This window comes from Spinacia oleracea, chromosome 5, assembly GCF_020520425.1.
Source record: "Spinacia oleracea cultivar Varoflay chromosome 5, BTI_SOV_V1, whole genome shotgun sequence".
In the NCBI taxonomy this organism is placed as follows: domain Eukaryota; kingdom Viridiplantae; phylum Streptophyta; class Magnoliopsida; order Caryophyllales; family Amaranthaceae; genus Spinacia; species Spinacia oleracea.
The window spans coordinates 17,401,380-17,421,696 of NC_079491.1; the positions used below are offsets into that span (position 1 = coordinate 17,401,380).

Consider the following 20,317-nt stretch of genomic DNA (forward strand, 5'->3'; position numbering starts at 1 on the left):
CAATCAACACTAACTTTGGTAACTGAGTTAAAGGGGATTTTATTCTGTGGTAATGGGCCCATATTCTTCATTTTGGGCGTTAAATTCTTTCAGTCAATAGAGGTCTGTAGGGCAAACAAACTGTAGAACTCTGGGGGGGGTATTTTTGACTTTTAATTGGGGGACACGAAAAATGACATTACCAAAATGTCCCTCAGCTGTTCCTTTATAGAATAGAGATATATACGTAGTAGAATATTTCATAATGTTAAAATAAGAAGTGGAATACAATCAAATAAATAAAAGTGAAAATATATTGAATATTTAAAAATATGGAAATATATTGAATATTAAAAAAAAGTGGAAATGTATTGAATATTACAAAAAAATTAAAAACAAAAAAAAGTGAACCTATGTTTTACCAATTAGTCATTGTTATTATTACCAAGTAGTACTCCTATAACTTAGTAACTTACGGTATTATCAATGTCATTATCATTATTTAAAAAAAAAATAGAAAACAAAGAAGGGAAAGTGATACTTTGTTTACCACCGAGTCAACGACAACTTTGTTCACTCCGCCCAGCCATTTCCACAATCAACTCACCATCTTCAACTCCCATTTTTTCCATGATTCCATCATTTTAATTTCAATATCAATATCATCCCGGCTTCATAACACAACAGATGTACAACTTATACCCAAATCAATGCCAAAATAGGAGAGAGAAAGTAGCTCAGATCAACAACAATGGTGGAAATAGCTGAGTCGTCTTTCATGTTTAGATCTATGCACGCATACATGACGATCGATGTTCCAGGCTTCACACGAAACAGTTCAAGCCCAATTTGACTGAAGACCAGTTAAGTAATTCTTGATCAAATCAATTATTGAATATGAATTAGGTCTTTAGTTTCAATATGTTAATTGTTGATTGAAATTGTTGTTTATCTCAATTTCCAAGATTTGCATTTCATTTTCCTGTTGCTCCCCACTTCTTCCATTCCCAATTAATAAAAAAAATCAAAAATGTTCATCTCCTCTTCATCTTTTCGGTGCAGATGATTCTTTGAATTTTGAATAAATGACGGCTTTGGAAAGAGCGAGAGGTGACGCAATCAGAACAATCGTCGGGTGGAGATGCAAGAATTAACGCTTCCATTTCTGCATGCATCCAAACTGCTTTTCTGGTATATTATTCATAATCTTCAGTAATCTTTGTTTTTATAATTCTAATGTTTTATTTGCCAATTTTTCTGAATTTTGTTGTAAATTGTTTCAGTCATGTTTTTTTAACCAATTTCCAAACAATTATTTATTTGCATGATGGATTGCCACATTAAAATTCAATGACGTGAATTTTGTGTAATTTTATGTGAATTTCGGGTTTAAACGGTCCAACTAACTGCATATTCCATGTATTTTACTTTTTTGAAATACCCATATTTCTAATTATGATAATGGTTTTATTTTTTAAAATACCGCAAATTTTGATTATTTTTGAAATACCCAAGTGTATGTGTTCAATTTTATGTACTCCGTAGTACATATTTATGTGTATCAGTTTGTATACATCCTAAAAAATAATAGGCAATTTTTAGTAAATAAGGTAACGAATAAAGTACAGCTGAATAATTATAAGACACAAATCATAATGTATCTTTATATCAGTTTGTTATTTATCGTAAAAAGTAATTGTCAAAAATAAAAACTTCATGGTCTTTAACAACCAATAATATTTGAACTACTTTCAGAACAGAAAAAAAAAAAAAAACCAAAAAAGAAAAGCAGAGCACTCCAATGTTGTGCCTCAATAATTGAAAATCCACTGAGTAATGCACTGCACATAAGAAAATAAATATAAATATTTGTGATATTAAATCATATCAATATATTTAGCAAAGAATGAATCAACCATAAATATAATTATGAATGAAATAGTACCTTGTCATGGTAAATTCTGAAAGACTTCTTTGTATACTACATTATTTGTAGTATTATAAACCTGATTGTCCTTGTCACATATTAGGACCTTTAAACCTTGCTTGCTTGTAACTCGCGAGATTGCAACATAAAGTTGTCCATGACTAAAAACGGGCTTAGGTAGATACAAACCGACATGTGAAAGCGATTGTCCTTGGCTTTTATTTATTGTCATAGCGAAACAAACTACCAACGGAAATTGCCTTCGTTGAAACTTGATCGGCAAATTGTTGCCGGTATCCGATGGACTCAAGACCATTCTTGGAATGAATACTTTATGTCCAATGTTACTACCTGAAATGATTTGAGCTTCAACAATATATTTTCCTAGTTGAGTTATTACTAACCTGGTACCATTGCATAAGCTAGACGACTGATTGATATTTCTGAGAAGCATAACAGGAACACCAACTTTCAATCTTATCCGATGATTAGGTAAGCCAGAACATCTAATAGAATTAAGGAACTCAACTGGATACATGTCTTCCATTTCCATATTTGTGTCTGCCTGATCAATGGTGTCAGAACTTAGGTACTCTTTCTCTTTTCCTGGCATTAAGGATAGCAAGTAATCATTTATAGCTTCTACATTATCATGAGTCGGGGCAAGAATTGCTCTTTCCTGAAAGTACTTTGGATCCCATAAATTCTGAAGAATAGATGGATAAGTACTATTTACAATAGCTTCGACCGGATTGGTTGCTTCTTTTATCAGGTTGTCATCATGAATTTCTACAGTACCTTCACCATCATTTGGCTCTCCGACCTTACCATCTCCAATTTTCAATATCCACTCAGAAAATTCTCTTATTTCATTATTGTTTGAATCTGATCGTCCAACTTGTAGCCTCATGTTTCTTGTCAACTTTAAGACCTCACAAAAGTTCCACAGATAAGATGAGTTTATTGTAGAAAAAACAATGTCTTGTCTACTTCCCTTCGGAATAACCGGAAGGATTTGTCGGAAATCTCCTCCAAATACGATAACCTTACCCCCAAAGGGTTGATCTGAGGGTCTTAGAACATCCCTTAAGCTTCTGTCTAGAGCTTCAAAGCAGAACTTATTAATCATAGGAGCTTCATCCCAAATGATAAGACTTGTTTTCATTAAAAGCTCAGCCAAATCACTTCCAGGTTTTATATTACATGTTGAGTCTTCTGTTACACTCAAAGGAATTTTAAACCTAGAATGGGCCGTTCTTCCTCTCGGAAGGAGAAGTGATGCAATTCCGCTTGAAGCAACAGGTAGCACAATTTCTCCTTTAGACCTTATAGCAGCACAAAGAGTTCTCCAAATAAAAGTTTTTCCTGTGCCGCCATATCCATATATGAAGAAGACACCCCCTTCACCTCTTTCCACCGCACCCATGATTTTGTTGTAAACTTCTTTTTGTTCATCTGTAAGACTTGAAAAAAGTTTTTCATGCTCTTGATGTAATGCTGCTTTATCATATTGCAATTCATCTTGGATCAACTTGTTTCTCCCCTCTGACATGAGCATATCATCTGGAAACGGTATCATCGGAAAATTTCTAAGTGTATTGCCATTACTTCGCAAAAAAATTTCGATTTCAGATAGAGTGTAATTCTTTAGTTGGTCATCTGATAACTCCAAGTCTGCACAAAGTTTAAAGTATACAAATTAAGACAAAAATAGTATATAGATAGTTTACAAAGGTTTATCGAAAAAATAACATACAAATTCTATATAAAAATTCTATATAGTATCATCAGGTCTTAATCTATGTACTATTTGTATTTGATACAAAAATATATACAGACTAATACAAAAATAGTAGTATACAAATAAGACTTGTGTCTTAATAATTAAAATAGTATTTTTGTTATCTGACCATACTTTTTATAAGTTAGATTTTCATATAATATATTTTCTTTGGTAAATCAGATTTTATTTTATCTATATATACTTTTTTTTATATATATACAGACTAATACAAAATAGTAGTATACAAATAAGACTTGTGTCTTAATAATTAAAATAGTATTTTTGTTATCTGACCATACTTTTTATAAGTTAGATTTTCATATAATATATTTTTTTTGGTAAAACAGATTTTATTTTATCTATATATACTTTTTTTTATATATGTACAGACTAATACAAAATAGTAGTATACAAATAAGACTTGTGTCTTAATAATTAAAATAGTATTTTTGTTATCTGACCATACTTTTTATAAGTTAGATTTTCATATAATATATTTTCTTTGGTAAAACAAATTTTATTTTATCTATATATACTTTTTTTTTATATATAAAAAATAATATATTATAAAATAATATACTTTTTATTTTATCTAATGTATCCTATAACTTCAGATAAATAAAATAATATATAGATTAGAATGTTTAGTTACCGTCAATCTGAATTGCCCGCCTTTGTCTGTGAAGAATATCGTCCGATAATAAGTGCCATGTCGCATTCCATACAAATTCTGGTCTTGATAGACTATCTGACAACAATAACATCGCAAAAAGATTTCTTAAATAGTGCGCACTACCCCAAAAACTTGCTTCAGTGATGCCATCAATGTACTCTTTGTCATCATCCAACAATCCTCTTGCGTAGCAAGCTTCCTTAAAAGAAGGGTATACAACACCATTTACCGTTCTAATATCTTCGTAACAAGTTGGACCTTTGACATGATTCAATAAAATTCTCAAGTAGTATTTTTCACCGCAACCTGAGGGCACATGATAGATTCTTCCAATAGAAAAAGAAAGTTGTCTATCTTGCCATTTACGATCTTTCCACACAAATTGTGTTGGAAACTCGACATAAGTTAACTTTCTAGCTTTTGCACTTGTCTTGTTAAACTCCATCCATGCTAAGAATTGAGATTTCTCAACGTTAGGCTTATTCAACACTGCATCTATATAATCATCATCTTTGAACACAACATTTTGCTCATCCGGAAGATGAAAAGTCAATCTTTGAACAGATGGAGTTCTATACTGCAAGTCAAACCCAAAAATTCTCCATACTGCCTCACATGGCGAAATATACTTGCGTACATATTGGAAAGTGGAATAAAAGATATAATTGAACCACATGAATTTTAGTAATTATACTATGCAACCACCAATTTACATATAAGTACATGTATACAAATATAAACATACCTGCAATCATAGTATGCTTGAATTTCATCTATATTATCCGGATTCTCTTCAGACCCTTTGGACATGGCAGCAGTGATTCGATCGTTTCCCTTATTTATATATTTAAATAAGTACTTAATCGACCTGTGTTGATTGCACCATTCAATGTTGATATGGGCGCCATATTTTAAGAGTAGTGTAGGATTATATGGAACAACAAATCTATTGTCTAGCTTTACTCCATTCTTTTCGATAAACCTTCCATTATCCCGTCTTCTATATTTAGGATACCCTTCATTATCAACACTGGTTTCTTCTAAAAACTCCTTAGGGAAATGTTTTGAACACCTCCCCATTTTCATACATGGCGAGCTTTTATTTAATTCACCGCACGGGCCATGCATCATGCAATCTCCCACAATTTTATGCAACTCAGGATTAGTTGCTGCATCAGGAATTTCGGCGTGAATGATTTTATCAATTTCTTCACCGTTAGAAATCTTGTCTTCAGGATGCAAAAAAAGAAGAATGTGAGCATGAGGCAATCCACGCTTTTGGAACTCCACTGTGTAGACCACTGCAAACAAATAATTAAGTTGAGTGATTTAAAAATAAAAAAACGAAAGGTACATTTCATGCAAGAATTAAAATATTCAAACATATTAGAGAATAAGAGGACAGTAGGGAGAATATTTCAATGGACCTACATGCGTTAACTCTGAAGGGGAGTATCTTTTGTTCCTTGAGATCACTTATTAGCCGATCTAGCTTCATTTTAAAAACTCTACAAACAATATCTGGTCTATCCTCTGGCCTTAGACCTCTCTTTTCAACAAATCTTGTGATTTCAGGCCACTTTGGATTACATGTAAAAGTGATAAATAAATCGGGATATCCATACCACTTGCATATAGCCATGGCATCTTGATAGTTTTGCATCATATAACGTGGTCCGCCTGTAAATGATGAAGGTAAGACTATTCTCTTCCCCGTAGTTGACGGATCTGTGTCTCCTCTCATGACTGCATCTGTTAGATTCTTATACAATTCCGCTCTTAGCTTTTTCTGATTTGTTCGAACAAAACAAAGTCTCTCTGCCTCGATCATTGTATAAACATCAACCAAAAATTGTTGAAATAACTTTTTCGACAATAATAATGTGGCAGCTTCATTGAGTCTGTCTTGAATGCGGAATGCAAAATACTCTCTAATACTTACTCTACCCCTTTTTCTAGAAGAAGCTCCATTAGTGTCCCTTGTTGGAATATCAACCCTAAAACCATCCTCACCATATGGAAATAACAATGGGTATTGCATAGCAAGGTATGATGGGTGTAGCTCAGTGATGCGTTGTAGTAAGCCGGATTGTTTTTCAACAATAATATCTCTATCCCCAGAGCTTCCTACATCACCAACAATAAGCGCTGCCACTTCAGATGCACTTGGGAGATTGTATGTCCTCCCATCAGTTCCCCTTTTCCCAATAAGTCTTAGCTTGACATTTTGAGAATCATTAGATTTAAAACGATCCCTTGCCATTCTGAAAGCTTGAGCAATAGGGTTATGTCGATCAAGCATCCTCTTGAGATCATTAATAAGTTCATCATCAAAATCATCAGGGCTACTGGAAAAATTAATAAAAAGAATGGTTAGAATCTGATTTTTTTTCACATATCATGTAGTATACATATAATTTGAGAAAATAAACATTAGAAATACGTAGTTGACCTGTGTGTATTCTTCCTATTTGAAACCTCATTTTCTGTGTCATATATGTAGAGTTGTGCAAATTTCGGAGATGATCCCGAAGTTGGCAGCAAACTTCCTAACCTGTGATAATTTTGACCATGTAATCTAAAGGTGTAAGGTCCTCTCCCTTGATTGACTGTTGAATCTATCTTGCCACCCATTGATGTAAATGCGAACATCCCATTATAAGGTCTTATATTATCTAGAAATGTCCTACTTTTAGGGTCCTCATTCTTCAAAAGACCACAAAGTGGCGGTGGTGGCTCTTTTAGTATAGGTAGTAGCACTTTTCCTTGTAAACAACACTTAGAAAACTTCGGATCTTTTGGTTCACCGTTTTTGTTCTTCTCCAATCTTTCCTCATACCAGTGCATCGCACCACAAAACTTACAAATATATGTCGGATCTCCAAGGTCCCAATACTCTGTGTAAACATTAAAAATTATGTTAGTCTGCAACTTAATATGCATTTGAAACATGTTAATTAATCTTAAGTATTCTCAAATTTTCATATGATATTATATACCTTGAACTCCTTGTGTAATCATATTCGTTGTAATTCCATTGGTAGAAACGGAACTGTTGGCAGACTTGGCACCTATAACATATCATATTATCATGTGTGCGATCAAATTCAAATATAAATAGTATTTTAGGCATAAAACCCTAAAAGAATCTGATTACTTACCAGTCTTTGAAGTAGTAGCACTGGATGGAGTTCTTTTTGCAGTAGACTTCATGAGATTTTTGTGTGTCCCTTAATAGTTTACTCATATCCATGTATATTAGTACAGAATATATAAATCAATCTATATACTCAATAGTATCCTCATTTGTTTTAGTAATAACATACCTTGATCTCCTTGAATATTTTCTTTGGTGGAAACGTAGTTATCAGCTCCTACATTATAGTATATTGAACTCTCAAAACCAAATACTTCCAGTTTAGGTTTGTATATTATAATACATAAATCTGATTGTGTTCCTGATTACTTACCACTTGGAGTGCTTTTTGCAATAGACTTAGTGGCAACCCTTTTCTTTCTTTGTTCACTTTCACATTGACTGTAAGCATCCTTCCCTTGAACTTGGTTGTGAACCGGATTTGCTTCATGATACAATATCATTAATAAAGCTTAGCTAAGAGTTTCAACATGTCTTTTAATTCATAGTTCTTTCTGAAAACCAACTATTAGGGCATGCCAGATTATATTGTAATGATTAAAATGCGTTGAACTTTATAAAATTAACGAACAAAAAGTGATATATCTGACCATTTGAAATGTCGCTCAGTGGATTTCTCTGACCGGTATTGAGTGATTTTCCTCTTTGTTGCCTTGGTGGTAGTGGTCGCTCTATAACACAGGATCAATAATTGTCAAGTTTGTATAATGCGTCGTCGCAATAAATAGATAAATAGTTAATGTATAGGAGAGGTTATGGTACTACCGGTATTATCAATTTCTCTTCTTTGGCGCTTCCTTGCCATAATCTCCTTCCTCCTTAGCCTCGCGAATGATGGAAAATTTGGATCCATAGATGAATTCTGTAATCAATGTGTAGAAATTTTTAATCCATATAATACAGACCAAGCTATAACATGTTAAAAACACAATTCAACATATTTTTCTATCAGAAATAAAAGCATATCATGTAATGTACCTAAGATTGATGTTATGTATAAAACAATGAATTTGTCCTGGACTTTTATTGTAAGGATATAGAGATATAGAGATATACAATCAAATTCCCTAACCCTAGCAAAATGAGAATTCCCTGTTAATTGAATCTTTCTGGATTCTGGAAGCACTTAAACGTTTAATTGTATCTTTCTGATTCTCTGAATCTTTGAGTGTAATAAACAGAAAAGTTTATATTGATTCTTCATCCTATTGTCAGATAGGAGATCTTTGCTGAAAATATTTGTTGATATAAATAGACAATGTACGATGATACAAAAGAAAATAAAAAAATTCATATTAATTTTACCCGTAATATTATTAAATTCAATAGTTGTATTTGTATACCTTCAATAAATATAATTGATAAAATAGACAATGTATGATGATACAAAAGAAAATAAAAAAAATTATACTACTTTACCGGTAATATTATGAAATTCAATAGTTGTATACATTCAATAACTTATCTTTCAAGTCCATTGCCGATATCTGTATAGCCTGAAAAACCTCCCGATCAAACATGACAAAACTGGCTGATCCATTGTCATCCTCAACTGATACAGTCACCTTGTACCTAGCATTATATATATATATATATAAAGTAATATGGTGAATATTCTTGGGTTTATTAAATGATCCTACAATATTTTAGTTATATAGATATGGCAAAATGTACCTTGGTGGCGCAGATTTGACATGTGAATCACATTTTATGCACCAATATCTCCCACCACCTTCATAGTCAACCTTTTTGTTACAACTTTTGCACGAGTTATAATACCAGTTGGTATCCTTTTCAAAACCCACAATTGTAGCAACAGTGGCACAAAAGCATTCCTATAACATATATAATTTATATCAAAGTTATTAGAAAATCCATTATATCTTTCACTTTCAACATATATCAACTATTAAAATCCACAATTGTCTGAGCTAGTGATAAACAATAAAGTACAATCAATTATTAAATGTTATATATACACAATATCTTATTAGTATCGGGTATCTCATCTAATTGCTTACGTTCAGACAATTTCATAAACTCATCTTCTATGGAATGTGAATTTTGGCTTGACAAATGAGTGATACCCACCGAGCGAGAATCATCCCCATCGGTGATGCTATAAAACAAAATATTGGTATAAATAAAATTTCTGCCACACAAATCATTCATATGTCAATAAAGAACCATAAATACACGGATTGAGATATTACCTTTCCTTATAATCATTCACTTCTGAGATGTCCTCATTGATGAATATCTTGGTCGCAAACAGTGAATTACAAAGTGAAACTTGATCTAGTACATGGTATAAATCAACAATAATTATTAATATAATACGAATTGAATTTTATCATACACCACGTAATAAATTGTCAAGATGTGAACAAACACGTATAGTATTACCTCTCCATCTCTTTATCTTAACGAATTGTAGTATAATAATAGGACGTCCTTGGATACCCTCTTTCTTGTACTCTGACATTTGTTCAGCATATTTTCCCCATAGAGTACCACTTATTGTATTTTTGCTATAAAAACACAACAAAATTAGAATATAATTAAAATACACATCTATTCTCAGAATTAAGAAGACACAAACAATCCATACTTTAAATCTTCTAACTCGAACATCACTTTGTAATTTGGTGTTCCATTGGTTGAAGTGTCAATTTTATCGCTCATTGCAGTGCATTCTCCGATAACATCTACCATTGGATAAAAATAATACATTGTTAACATATAAAATTAAAGTGCTAAGTTAATATACTAAATTCAAAAAATACTCTATATCATACCTACTAAAAAAACATCATTGACCTCCTTTTTATGCATCTTGTCAAAGGGCACAAAGTCAAATCCATGCAGTGGAAGTTGTACATTGTCACACTCCCTGACATTCGTTTTGTAGATGAAAACGATTTTGTAGTCATGGCTAGTAGCCCTATGTTGACCGCCTGTTTTTTTGACCAAAAAATTAGAGATAATACGAGTTGCGCCCTCTTTCACAAGATTCTTATAGTTGTCAAATAGATGTTTGTTTATGGTTGCTTGTATTTTGGAGCCCTGTATGCAATATAGTAAATGATTAGCTATTATTTAAAATTTCAACAATAATAGTTTACGCAAACAAATAAAAATATCGACAACAATAAGAAAAACAAACAAATTTAAATTTCAGAATTACGAAGTTACCTTCTCATCCACCAATATTAATTCATGAGTGCCGATTACAGTATGGTCTTTGAAATCCGGTTGTTCCCAAAACCTCACAATCCTCACCTTCAATCTCCATGATTCTTTTAAGGGAGTGATATATTTTATCATAGTGAATGCCATGATATTTAGAATAATAGATAATAGTTACGTAGAAACTGATAATTTAACCCGAAGCCGTAATTCATTTATATAGGGCCATAATGTCGTATTTTTGTCGATTAATATATTATGGAATATATTGTTTGCTTGGTAGTGAATTATGATTAAATATATGTTATAATAAACCTCTGATATTTCATACCTTATATATTGCAGAAGGTGAATTGAAAAAAAGAAAAGATGCCGTATAAGTTTCATCTCCAAAATATTTGATGATGAGATAAATATACGCTGATGAAGATTGCACTGGTATTTTAAAATTCCGTTTGGAATGGAATGAGTGTAATCGTTGAAATATAATAAGATTAATATTATGTTCTTGGTTGTTTCCTTGATTATAGCGTAAAATATAGAATAATAGGCATGTGAAATAGAATATTAGATTCTCTTTTAATACGGTTAAACAAATATGTAAAATTAATATTATGCTATTATTCTAAACCTTATTTTTACCCTATACGAGTGATATTCTTGATTGCTTTACTAATATAGGGCCCATATTACTTTTCATCTAGCAGTAAATCAATGTTCAAGTGGCATGAATTTTCGCACAATCAATTATATGCTTTATTAGAAAATTCATTGATAATTTAGGATCTTAAAAACATTGTCAAGTCGGAGGTCCTATAATCGTTGAAATATAATAAGATTAATATTATGTTCTTGGTTGTTTCCTTGATTATAGCCTAAAATATAGAATAATAGGCATGTGAAATAGAATATTAGATTCTCTTTTAATACGGTTAAACAAATATGTAAAATTAATATTATGCTATTATTCTAAACCTTATTTTTACCCTATACGAGTGATATTCTTGATTGCTTTACTAATATAGGGCCCATATTACTTTTCATCTAGCAGTAAATCAATGTTCAAGTGGCATGAATTTTCGCACAATCAATTATATGCTTTATTAGAAAATTCATTGATAATTTAGGATCTTAAAAACATTGTCAAGTCGGAGGTCCTATAATATTTGTTGCTTTATTTTTAAAATAAATATATTTGTAAGCCCTTTTTTCCAGGAAGTCTAACACCATGTGCGATTTTACATTGATTGGTAAAATATTTTATGCTTAGTTTTTTTTTTAGCTTTATTTTTAATATTAATAGAGATGACCAATCATGTGGTGACATTTGTCATCACCACATTGAGTTCCTCTCTTTTAGTATAGTATATAGATTCTTATTGAATTGTGAATTAATTTATCTTTTTAGTAATTATACTATGCAACCACCAATTTACATATAAGTACATGTATACAAATATAAACATACCTGCAATCATAGTATGCTTGAATTTCATCTATATTATCCGGATTCTCTTCAGACCCTTTGGACATGGCAGCAGTGATTCGATCGTTTCCCTTATTTATATATTTAAATAAGTACTTAATCGACCTGTGTTGATTGCACCATTCAATGTTGATATGGGCGCCATATTTTAAGAGTAGTGTAGGATTATATGGAACAACAAATCTATTGTCTAGCTTTACTCCATTCTTTTCGATAAACCTTCCATTATCCCGTCTTCTATATTTAGGATACCCTTCATTATCAACACTGGTTTCTTCTAAAAACTCCTTAGGGAAATGTTTTGAACACCTCCCCATTTTCATACATGGCGAGCTTTTATTTAATTCACCGCACGGGCCATGCATCATGCAATCTCCCACAAGTTTATGCAACTCAGGATTAGTTGCTGCATCAGGAATTTCGGCGTGAATGATTTTATCAATTTCTTCACCGTTAGAAATCTTGTCTTCAGGATGCAAAAAAAGAAGAATGTGAGCATGAGGCAATCCACGCTTTTGGAACTCCACTGTGTAGACCACTGCAAACAAATAATTAAGTTGAGTGATTTAAAAATAAAAAAACGAAAGGTACATTTCATGCAAGAATTAAAATATTCAAACATATTAGAGAATAAGAGGACAGTAGGGAGAATATTTCAGTGGACCTACATGCGTTAACTCTGAAGGGGAGTATCTTTTGTTCCTTGAGATCACTTATTAGCCGATCTAGCTTCATTTTAAAAACTCTACAAACAATATCTGGTCTATCCTCTGGCCTTAGACCTCTCTTTTCAACAAATCTTGTGATTTCAGGCCACTTTGGATTACATGTAAAAGTGATAAATAAATCGGGATATCCATACCACTTGCATATAGCCATGGCATCTTGATAGTTTTGCATCATATAACGTGGTCCGCCTGTAAATGATGAAGGTAAGACTATTCTCTTCCCCGTAGTTGACGGATCTGTGTCTCCTCTCATGACTGCATCTGTTAGATTCTTATACAATTCCGCTCTTAGCTTTTTCTGATTTGTTCGAACAAAACAAAGTCTCTCTGCCTCGATCATTGTATAAACATCAACCAAAAATTGTTGAAATAACTTTTTCGACAATAATAATGTGGCAGCTTCATTGAGTCTGTCTTGAATGCGGAATGCAAAATACTCTCTAATACTTACTCTACCCCTTTTTCTAGAAGAAGCTCCATTAGTGTCCCTTGTTGGAATATCAACCCTAAAACCATCCTCACCATATGGAAATAACAATGGGTATTGCATAGCAAGGTATGATGGGTGTAGCTCAGTGATGCGTTGTAGTAAGCCGGATTGTTTTTCAACAATAATATCTCTATCCCCAGAGCTTCCTACATCACCAACAATAAGCGCTGCCACTTCAGATGCACTTGGGAGATTGTATGTCCTCCCATCAGTTCCCCTTTTCCCAATAAGTCTTAGCTTGACATTTTGAGAATCATTAGATTTAAAACGATCCCTTGCCATTCTGAAAGCTTGAGCAATAGGGTTATGTTGATCAAGCATCCTCTTGAGATCATTAATAAGTTCATCATCAAAATCATCAGGGCTACTGGAAAAATTAATAAAAAGAATGGTTAGAATCTGATTTTTTTTCACATATCATGTAGTATACATATAATTTGAGAAAATAAACATTAGAAATACGTAGTTGACCTGTGTGTATTCTTCCTATTTGAAACCTCATTTTCTGTGTCATATATGTAGAGTTGTGCAAATTTCGGAGATGATCCCGAAGTTGGCAGCAAACTTCCTAACCTGTGATAATTTTGACCATGTAATCTAAAGGTGTAAGGTCCTCTCCCTTGATTGACTGTTGAATCTATCTTGCCACCCATTGATGTAAATGCGAACATCCCATTATAAGGTCTTATATTATCTAGAAATGTCCTACTTTTAGGGTCCTCATTCTTCAAAAGACCACAAAGTGGCGGTGGTGGCTCTTTTAGTATAGGTAGTAGCACTTTTCCTTGTAAACAACACTTAGAAAACTTCGGATCTTTTGGTTCACCTTTTTTGTTCTTCTCCAATCTTTCCTCATACCAGCGCATCGCACCACAAAACTTACAAATATATGTCGGATCTCCAAGGTCCCAATACTCTGTGTAAACATTAAAAATTATGTTAGTCTGCAACTTAATATGCATTTGAAACATGTTAATTAATCTTAAGTATTCTCAAATTTTCATATGATATTATATACCTTGAACTCCTTGTGTAATCATATTCGTTGTAATTCCATTGGTAGAAACGGAACTGTTGGCAGACTTGGCACCTATAACATATCATATTATCATGTGTGCGATCAAATTCAAATATAAATAGTATTTTAGGCATAAAACCCTAAAAGAATCTGATTACTTACCAGTCTTTGAAGTAGTAGCACTGGATGGAGTTCTTTTTGCAGTAGACTTCATGAGATTTTTGTGTGTCCCTTAATAGTTTACTCATATCCATGTATATTAGTACAGAATATATAAATCAATCTATATACTCAATAGTATCCTCATTTGTTTTAGTAATAACATACCTTGATCTCCTTGAATATTTTCTTTGGTGGAAACGTAGTTATCAGCTCCTACATTATAGTATATTGAACTCTCAAAACCAAATACTTCCAGTTTAGGTTTGTATATTATAATACATAAATCTGATTGTGTTCCTGATTACTTACCACTTGGAGTGCTTTTTGCAATAGACTTAGTGGCAACCCTTTTCTTTCTTTGTTCACTTTCACATTGACTGTAAGCATCCTTCCCTTGAACTTGGTTGTGAACCGGATTTGCTTCATGATACAATATCATTAATAAAGCTTAGCTAAGAGTTTCAACATGTCTTTTAATTCATAGTTCTTTCTGAAAACCAACTATTAGGGCATGCCAGATTATATTGTAATGATTAAAATGCGTTGAACTTTATAAAATTAACGAACAAAAAGTGATATATCTGACCATTTGAAATGTCGCTCAGTGGATTTCTCTGACCGGTATTGAGTGATTTTCCTCTTTGTTGCCTTGGTGGTAGTGGTCGCTCTATAACACAGGATCAATAATTGTCAAGTTTGTATAATGCGTCGTCGCAATAAATAGATAAATAGTTAATGTATAGGAGAGGTTATGGTACTACCGGTATTATCAATTTCTCTTCTTTGGCGCTTCCTTGCCATAATCTCCTTCCTCCTTAGCCTCGCGAATGATGGAAAATTTGGATCCATAGATGAATTCTGTAATCAATGTGTAGAAATTTTTAATCCATATAATACAGACCAAGCTATAACATGTTAAAAACACAATTCAACATATTTTTCTATCAGAAATAAAAGCATATCATGTAATGTACCTAAGATTGATGTTATGTATAAAACAATGAATTTGTCCTGGACTTTTATTGTAAGGATATAGAGATATAGAGATATACAATCAAAATTCCCTAACCCTAGCAAAATGAGAATTCCCTGTTAATTGAATCTTTCTGGATTCTGGAAGCACTTAAACGTTTAATTGTATCTTTCTGGATTCTCTGAATCTTTGAGTGTAATAAACAGAAAAGTTTATATTGATTCTTCATCCTATTGTCAGATAGGAGATCTTTGCTGAAAATATTTGTTGGTATATATAGAACCAATATCTGCCACAATTCTATATATATATATATATATATATATATATATATATATATATATATATATATATATATATATATATATATATATATATATATATATATATATATATATGTATATATGATTTGTGACAGATTTTTGATTGCGATAAATTTTCTAATATATTGTGATACATAACTTATACGTTCCCCTGCTAGATGTATTATTTTAATCCTTGAATATGCTTCTACTGGCTGACCAATCAACGGATGGTCCCCTCGTAAGTGTACAGTGACATCTTATTTTGATTTTTGTAACATGAAAGATTATGGGCTTTTTAACTTGATACTCCGCTTTAGTACTCATAAATCTGATTCTGAGTACTTAAACGTTTTACAGAGTATAAGATTTATGGATTCTCTGTACATTTGAGAACTCATTCATTAGGAAAGTAATGGACACACTAGTTTTATTATACCAAAAATATGATACTCTGTACAAAACTTGAAAATTATACAATATCTTTTCAATATATTTCTACTTTTAAAATATTGAGGCACGCACAGACGATCTAAATTTGGTGAAGGTGGTGGTCTTAACTATGAGGTTTGTTTTTCCTGTGTTCTTCTATAGAATGTTGATTTTGCTTCATTCAGAAAATCAGAGGGATGATGAGAAACTCTAATGGTAATCAAGGTTTGTCATTCTGTTGGTTGACACTTGTCATAAATCTTACACTGTATCGGATCCTAGTTGAGGACAATGATTTCATGTCTTAGGCTAAAAACTACTTGTTGAATTGCATGAATTTCCTTGAAGAGTAGCTTCAGTAGCTTCAAATTTAAAGGAAGTTCGTTGGCCTTTTGTGCTGTTTGGTTCATATCAAAATATGTGAAAGTTGTGCTTGATTTTGTTTCTGTTTTTGTACTCAGTATTAATTTCAAATTTTTTTCATCTATTACTCAGGCTCACTTGTCAGGGTCACTCAGCACATGAACCTTTCAAGGGAAGCATTAAAGCTATGGATGGTTCAACTCTTTGAATAAAGATACAACGGGTTAAAGTTATAAACCAAGGTAATTAAATTACATTCAACCTAGTGTAATATATCTGATTGGGATGAATATGATGTTATGTAAACGTAGAAAAATATGATTACTTCCAAATATTAATATTAATATGGGCCATAATGTAAATTTTAATACTGGTCACACTATAAATATTAATTAGACTAATGTCATAATGAAACTAATATTTGAACCAAATAGATTCTAGATTGAAAATACTATAACCCCGAGAGGTCTTAAAACACACGTTTTACTGTAAACTCTATTACTAAAGGTAAAAAAAAAACGCCAGCCCCATAACCATTGATTATTTCTTTTCCATCTTGATCACAACCTTCTTTCTGTTAGTAGATCTTTGCACCGAACTTGTTTCACCAACGTTCCCATCACTCGTAGCTTACTCAAGAGGTCGCTTTTTTGGTGTGATAGTGCCCTCAATAAAATCTTCACTATCACATATAACAGGTGTGGGGTCCTACAATTAGGAAACATAAATCGTTATATTATATAATAAGTATATAAAAGGTAGTTATCAAATTTAGGGATTGAAATATACAAACCTTATTTTTCTCAGTTGAAGGTGTATTCGTATTATTAGTAGATTCAACCTCCGCATCATTATCCTGTCAAAGGAATAAAAATAAACATAAATATTATATCTGATAGTTTATTCTTATTAAGAATTTCAATGTTAGAAACTTGATCAATACTTACTTGTGCCACCTCATTCACATCCAAGAACTTTTTTATCAAGTCTTCATCATCACTTAGCCTTACTACAGTGAACTTATCCCAATCTTGATCAAGATTGTATCTAGAGATTTGAATTCTAAATAAAAACTTTCTCTCCAAAAGCATCTCTAGTTCCTCTGGAAACGAATCACCCTTACCATCCTATAATCATAAATATAATTGATATAAATAGACAATGTACGATGATACAAAAGAAAATAAAAAAAATTCATATTAATTTTACCCGTAATATTATTAAATTTCAATAGTTGTATTTGTATACCTTCAATAAATATAATTGATATAAATAGACAATGTATGATGATACAAAAGAAAATAAAAAAAATTCATACTACTTTTACCGGTAATATTATTAAATTTCAATAGTTGTATACCTTCAATAACTTATCTTTCAAGTCCATTGCCGATATCTGTATAGCCTGAAAAACCTCCCGATCAAACATGACAAAACTGGCTGATCCATTGTCATCCTCAACTGATACAGTCACCTTGTACCTAGCATTATATATATATATAAAGTAATATGGTGAATATTCTTGGGTTTATTAAATGATCCTACAATATTTTAGTTATATAGATATGGCAAAATGTACCTTGGTGGCGCAGATTTGACATGTGAATCACATTTTATGCACCAATATCTCCACCACCTTCATAGTCAACCTTTTTGTTACAACTTTTGCACGAGTTATAATACCAGTTGGTATCCTTTTCAAAACCCACAATTGTAGCAACAGTGGCACAAAAGCATTCCTATAACATATATAATTTATATCAAAGTTATTAGAAAATCCATTATATCTTTCACTTTCAACATATATCAACTATTAAAATCCACAATTGTCTGAGCTAGTGATAAACAATAAAGTACAATCAATTATTAAATGTTATATATACACAATACCTTATTAGTATCGGGTATCTCATCTAATTTCTTACGTTCAGACAATTTCATAAACTCATCTTCTATGGAATGTGAATTTTGGCTTGACAAATGAGTGATACCCACCGAGCGAGAATCATCCCCATCGGTGATGCTATAAAACAAAATATTGGTATAAATAAAATTTCTGCCACACAAATCATTCATATGTCAATAAAGAACCATAAATACACGGATTGAGATATTACCTTTCCTTATAATCATTCACTTCTGAGATGTCCTCATTGATGAATATCTTGGTCGCAAACAGTGAATTACAAAGTGAAACTTGATCTAGTACATGGTATAAATCAACAATAATTATTAATATAATACGAATTGAATTTTATCATACACCATGTAATAAATTGTCAAGATGTGAACAAACACGTATAGTATTACCTCTCCATCTCTTTATCTTAACGAATTGTAGTATAATAATAGGACGTCCTTGGATACCCTCTTTCTTGTACTCTGACATTTGTTCAGCATATTTTCCCCATAGAGTACCACTTATTGTATTTTTGCTATAAAAACACAACAAAATTAGAATATAATTAAAATACACATCTATTCTCAGAATTAAGAAGACACAAACAATCCATACTTTAAATCTTCTAACTCGAACATCACTTTGTAATTTGGTGTTCCATTGGTTGAAGTGTCAATTTTATCGCTCATTGCAGTGCATTCTCCGATAACATCTACCATTGGATAAAAAATAATACATTGTTAACATATAAAATTAAAGTGCTAAGTTAATATACTAAATTCAAAAAATACTCTATATCATACCTACTAAAAAAACATCATTGACCTCCTTTTTATGCATCTTGTCAAAGGGCACAAAGTCAAATCCATGCAGTGGAAGTTGTACATTGTCACACTCCCTCACATTCGTTTTGTAGATGAAAACGATTTTGTAGTCATGGCTAGTAGCCCTATGTTGACCGCCTGTTTTTTTGACCAAAAAATTAGAGATAATACGAGTTGCGCCCTCTTTCACAAGATTCTTATAGTTGTCAAATAGATGTTTGTTTATGGTTGCTTGTATTTTGGAGCCCTGTATGCAATATAGTAAATGATTAGCTATTATTTAAAATTTCAACAATAATAGTTTACGCAAACAAATAAAAATATCGACAACAATAAGAAAAACAAACAAATTTAAATTTCAGAATTACGAAGTTACCTTCTCATCCACCAATATTAATTCATGAGTGCCGATTACAGTATGGTCTTTGAAATCCGGTTGTTCCCAAAACCTCACAATCCTCACCTTCAATCTCCATGATTCTTTTAAGGGAGTGATATCTTTTATCATAGTGAATGCCATGATATTTAGAATAATAGATAATAGTTACGTAGAAACTGATAATTTAACCCGAAGCCGTAATTCATTTATATAGGGCCATAATGTCGTATTTTTGTCGATTAATATATTATGGAATATATTGTTTGCTTGGTAGTGAATTATGATTAAATATATGTTATAATAAACCTCTGATATTTCATACCTTATATATTGCAGAAGGTGAATTGAAAAAAAGAAAAGATGCCGTATAAGTTTCATCTCCAAAATATTTGATGATGAGATAAATATACGCTGATGAAGATTGCACTGGTATTTTAAAATTCCGTTTGGAATGGAATGAGTGTAATCGTTGAAATATAATAAGATTAATATTATGTTCTTGGTTGTTTCCTTGATTATAGCGTAAAATATAGAATAATAGGCATGTGAAAT

General features: G+C 31.9%; 4 protein-coding genes and 1 long non-coding RNA gene across 5 annotated transcripts; 1 reads left to right on the forward strand and 4 right to left on the reverse strand.

The window, feature by feature from the left end:
- The first annotated feature begins 295 nt into the window (after nt 1–295).
- LOC130461881 (uncharacterized) lies at nt 296–1,349 on the forward strand. The gene is made up of 2 exons (XR_008921835.1): nt 296–842; nt 1,042–1,349. It is a non-coding gene; the product is annotated as an uncharacterized lncRNA (long non-coding RNA).
- Nucleotides 1,350–1,928: 579 nt separating this feature from the next.
- On the reverse strand, nt 1,929–8,372 carry LOC110781317 (uncharacterized). Its single transcript, XM_056829397.1, has 11 exons — nt 8,285–8,372; nt 8,110–8,190; nt 7,833–7,943; nt 7,689–7,736; nt 7,524–7,592; nt 7,362–7,433; nt 6,815–7,259; nt 5,794–6,710; nt 5,104–5,663; nt 4,342–4,990; nt 1,929–3,580 (listed from the first exon to the last, which is right to left on the reverse strand). Exons 1-11 carry the CDS (start codon nt 8,370–8,372, stop codon nt 1,929–1,931), a joined length of 4,692 nt encoding a protein of 1,563 aa, XP_056685375.1.
- A 1,097-nt stretch (nt 8,373–9,469) lies between these two features.
- Nucleotides 9,470–10,858, reverse strand: LOC130461336 (uncharacterized). Its single transcript, XM_056829398.1, has 6 exons — nt 10,715–10,858; nt 10,318–10,585; nt 10,131–10,227; nt 9,926–10,050; nt 9,733–9,817; nt 9,470–9,638 (listed from the first exon to the last, which is right to left on the reverse strand). Exons 1-6 carry the CDS (start codon nt 10,856–10,858, stop codon nt 9,482–9,484), a joined length of 876 nt encoding a protein of 291 aa, XP_056685376.1. The 3' UTR covers nt 9,470–9,481.
- A 718-nt stretch (nt 10,859–11,576) lies between these two features.
- LOC130461337 (uncharacterized) lies at nt 11,577–15,441 on the reverse strand. Its single transcript, XM_056829399.1, has 10 exons — nt 15,354–15,441; nt 15,179–15,259; nt 14,902–15,012; nt 14,758–14,805; nt 14,593–14,661; nt 14,431–14,502; nt 13,884–14,328; nt 12,863–13,779; nt 12,414–12,732; nt 11,577–11,583 (listed from the first exon to the last, which is right to left on the reverse strand). Exons 1-10 carry the CDS (start codon nt 15,439–15,441, stop codon nt 11,577–11,579), a joined length of 2,157 nt encoding a protein of 718 aa, XP_056685377.1.
- Nucleotides 15,442–16,978: 1,537 nt separating this feature from the next.
- On the reverse strand, nt 16,979–20,114 carry LOC130461880 (replication protein A 70 kDa DNA-binding subunit B-like). Its single transcript, XM_056830141.1, has 11 exons — nt 19,763–20,114; nt 19,366–19,633; nt 19,178–19,274; nt 18,973–19,097; nt 18,780–18,864; nt 18,553–18,685; nt 18,242–18,401; nt 18,023–18,143; nt 17,610–17,789; nt 17,456–17,518; nt 16,979–17,370 (listed from the first exon to the last, which is right to left on the reverse strand). The coding sequence occupies exons 1-7, from the start codon at nt 19,904–19,906 to the stop codon at nt 18,276–18,278; spliced, it is 978 nt and encodes a 325-aa protein (XP_056686119.1). The 5' UTR covers nt 19,907–20,114; the 3' UTR covers nt 16,979–17,370; nt 17,456–17,518; nt 17,610–17,789; nt 18,023–18,143; nt 18,242–18,275.
- Nucleotides 20,115–20,317: the final 203 nt, after the last annotated feature.

Bases quoted from the DNA above. Each gene is read 5' to 3' on its own strand.
- LOC110781317 (XM_056829397.1), bottom strand. From the start codon at position 8,372: ATGGATCCAAATTTTCCATCATTCGCGAGGCTAAGGAGGAAGGAGATT. The intron at 7,737-7,832 runs GTAAGTAATCAG...ACTATAATGTAG, and splicing joins TGCAAAAAGCACTCCAAGTG to GAGCTGATAACTACGTTTCC. The intron at 3,581-4,341 runs GTAACTAAACAT...AACTTTGTGCAG, and splicing joins GCGGGCAATTCAGATTGACG to ACTTGGAGTTATCAGATGAC.
- LOC130461336 (XM_056829398.1), bottom strand. From the start codon at position 10,858: ATGGCATTCACTATGATAAAATATATCACTCCCTTAAAAGAATCATGG. The intron at 10,586-10,714 runs GTAACTTCGTAA...TATTGCATACAG, and splicing joins TAATATTGGTGGATGAGAAG to GGCTCCAAAATACAAGCAAC. The intron at 10,228-10,317 runs GTATGATATAGA...ATCCAATGGTAG, and splicing joins CAATGATGTTTTTTTAGTAG to ATGTTATCGGAGAATGCACT.
- LOC130461337 (XM_056829399.1), bottom strand. From the start codon at position 15,441: ATGGATCCAAATTTTCCATCATTCGCGAGGCTAAGGAGGAAGGAGATT. The intron at 15,260-15,353 runs GTAGTACCATAA...CCTGTGTTATAG, and splicing joins AAGAGAAATTGATAATACCG to AGCGACCACTACCACCAAGG. The intron at 12,733-12,862 runs GTAGGTCCACTG...ATTTGTTTGCAG, and splicing joins CCCCTTCAGAGTTAACGCAT to TGGTCTACACAGTGGAGTTC.
- LOC130461880 (XM_056830141.1), bottom strand. From the start codon at position 19,906: ATGGCATTCACTATGATAAAAGATATCACTCCCTTAAAAGAATCATGG. The intron at 19,634-19,762 runs GTAACTTCGTAA...TATTGCATACAG, and splicing joins TAATATTGGTGGATGAGAAG to GGCTCCAAAATACAAGCAAC. The intron at 19,275-19,365 runs GTATGATATAGA...ATCCAATGGTAG, and splicing joins CAATGATGTTTTTTTAGTAG to ATGTTATCGGAGAATGCACT.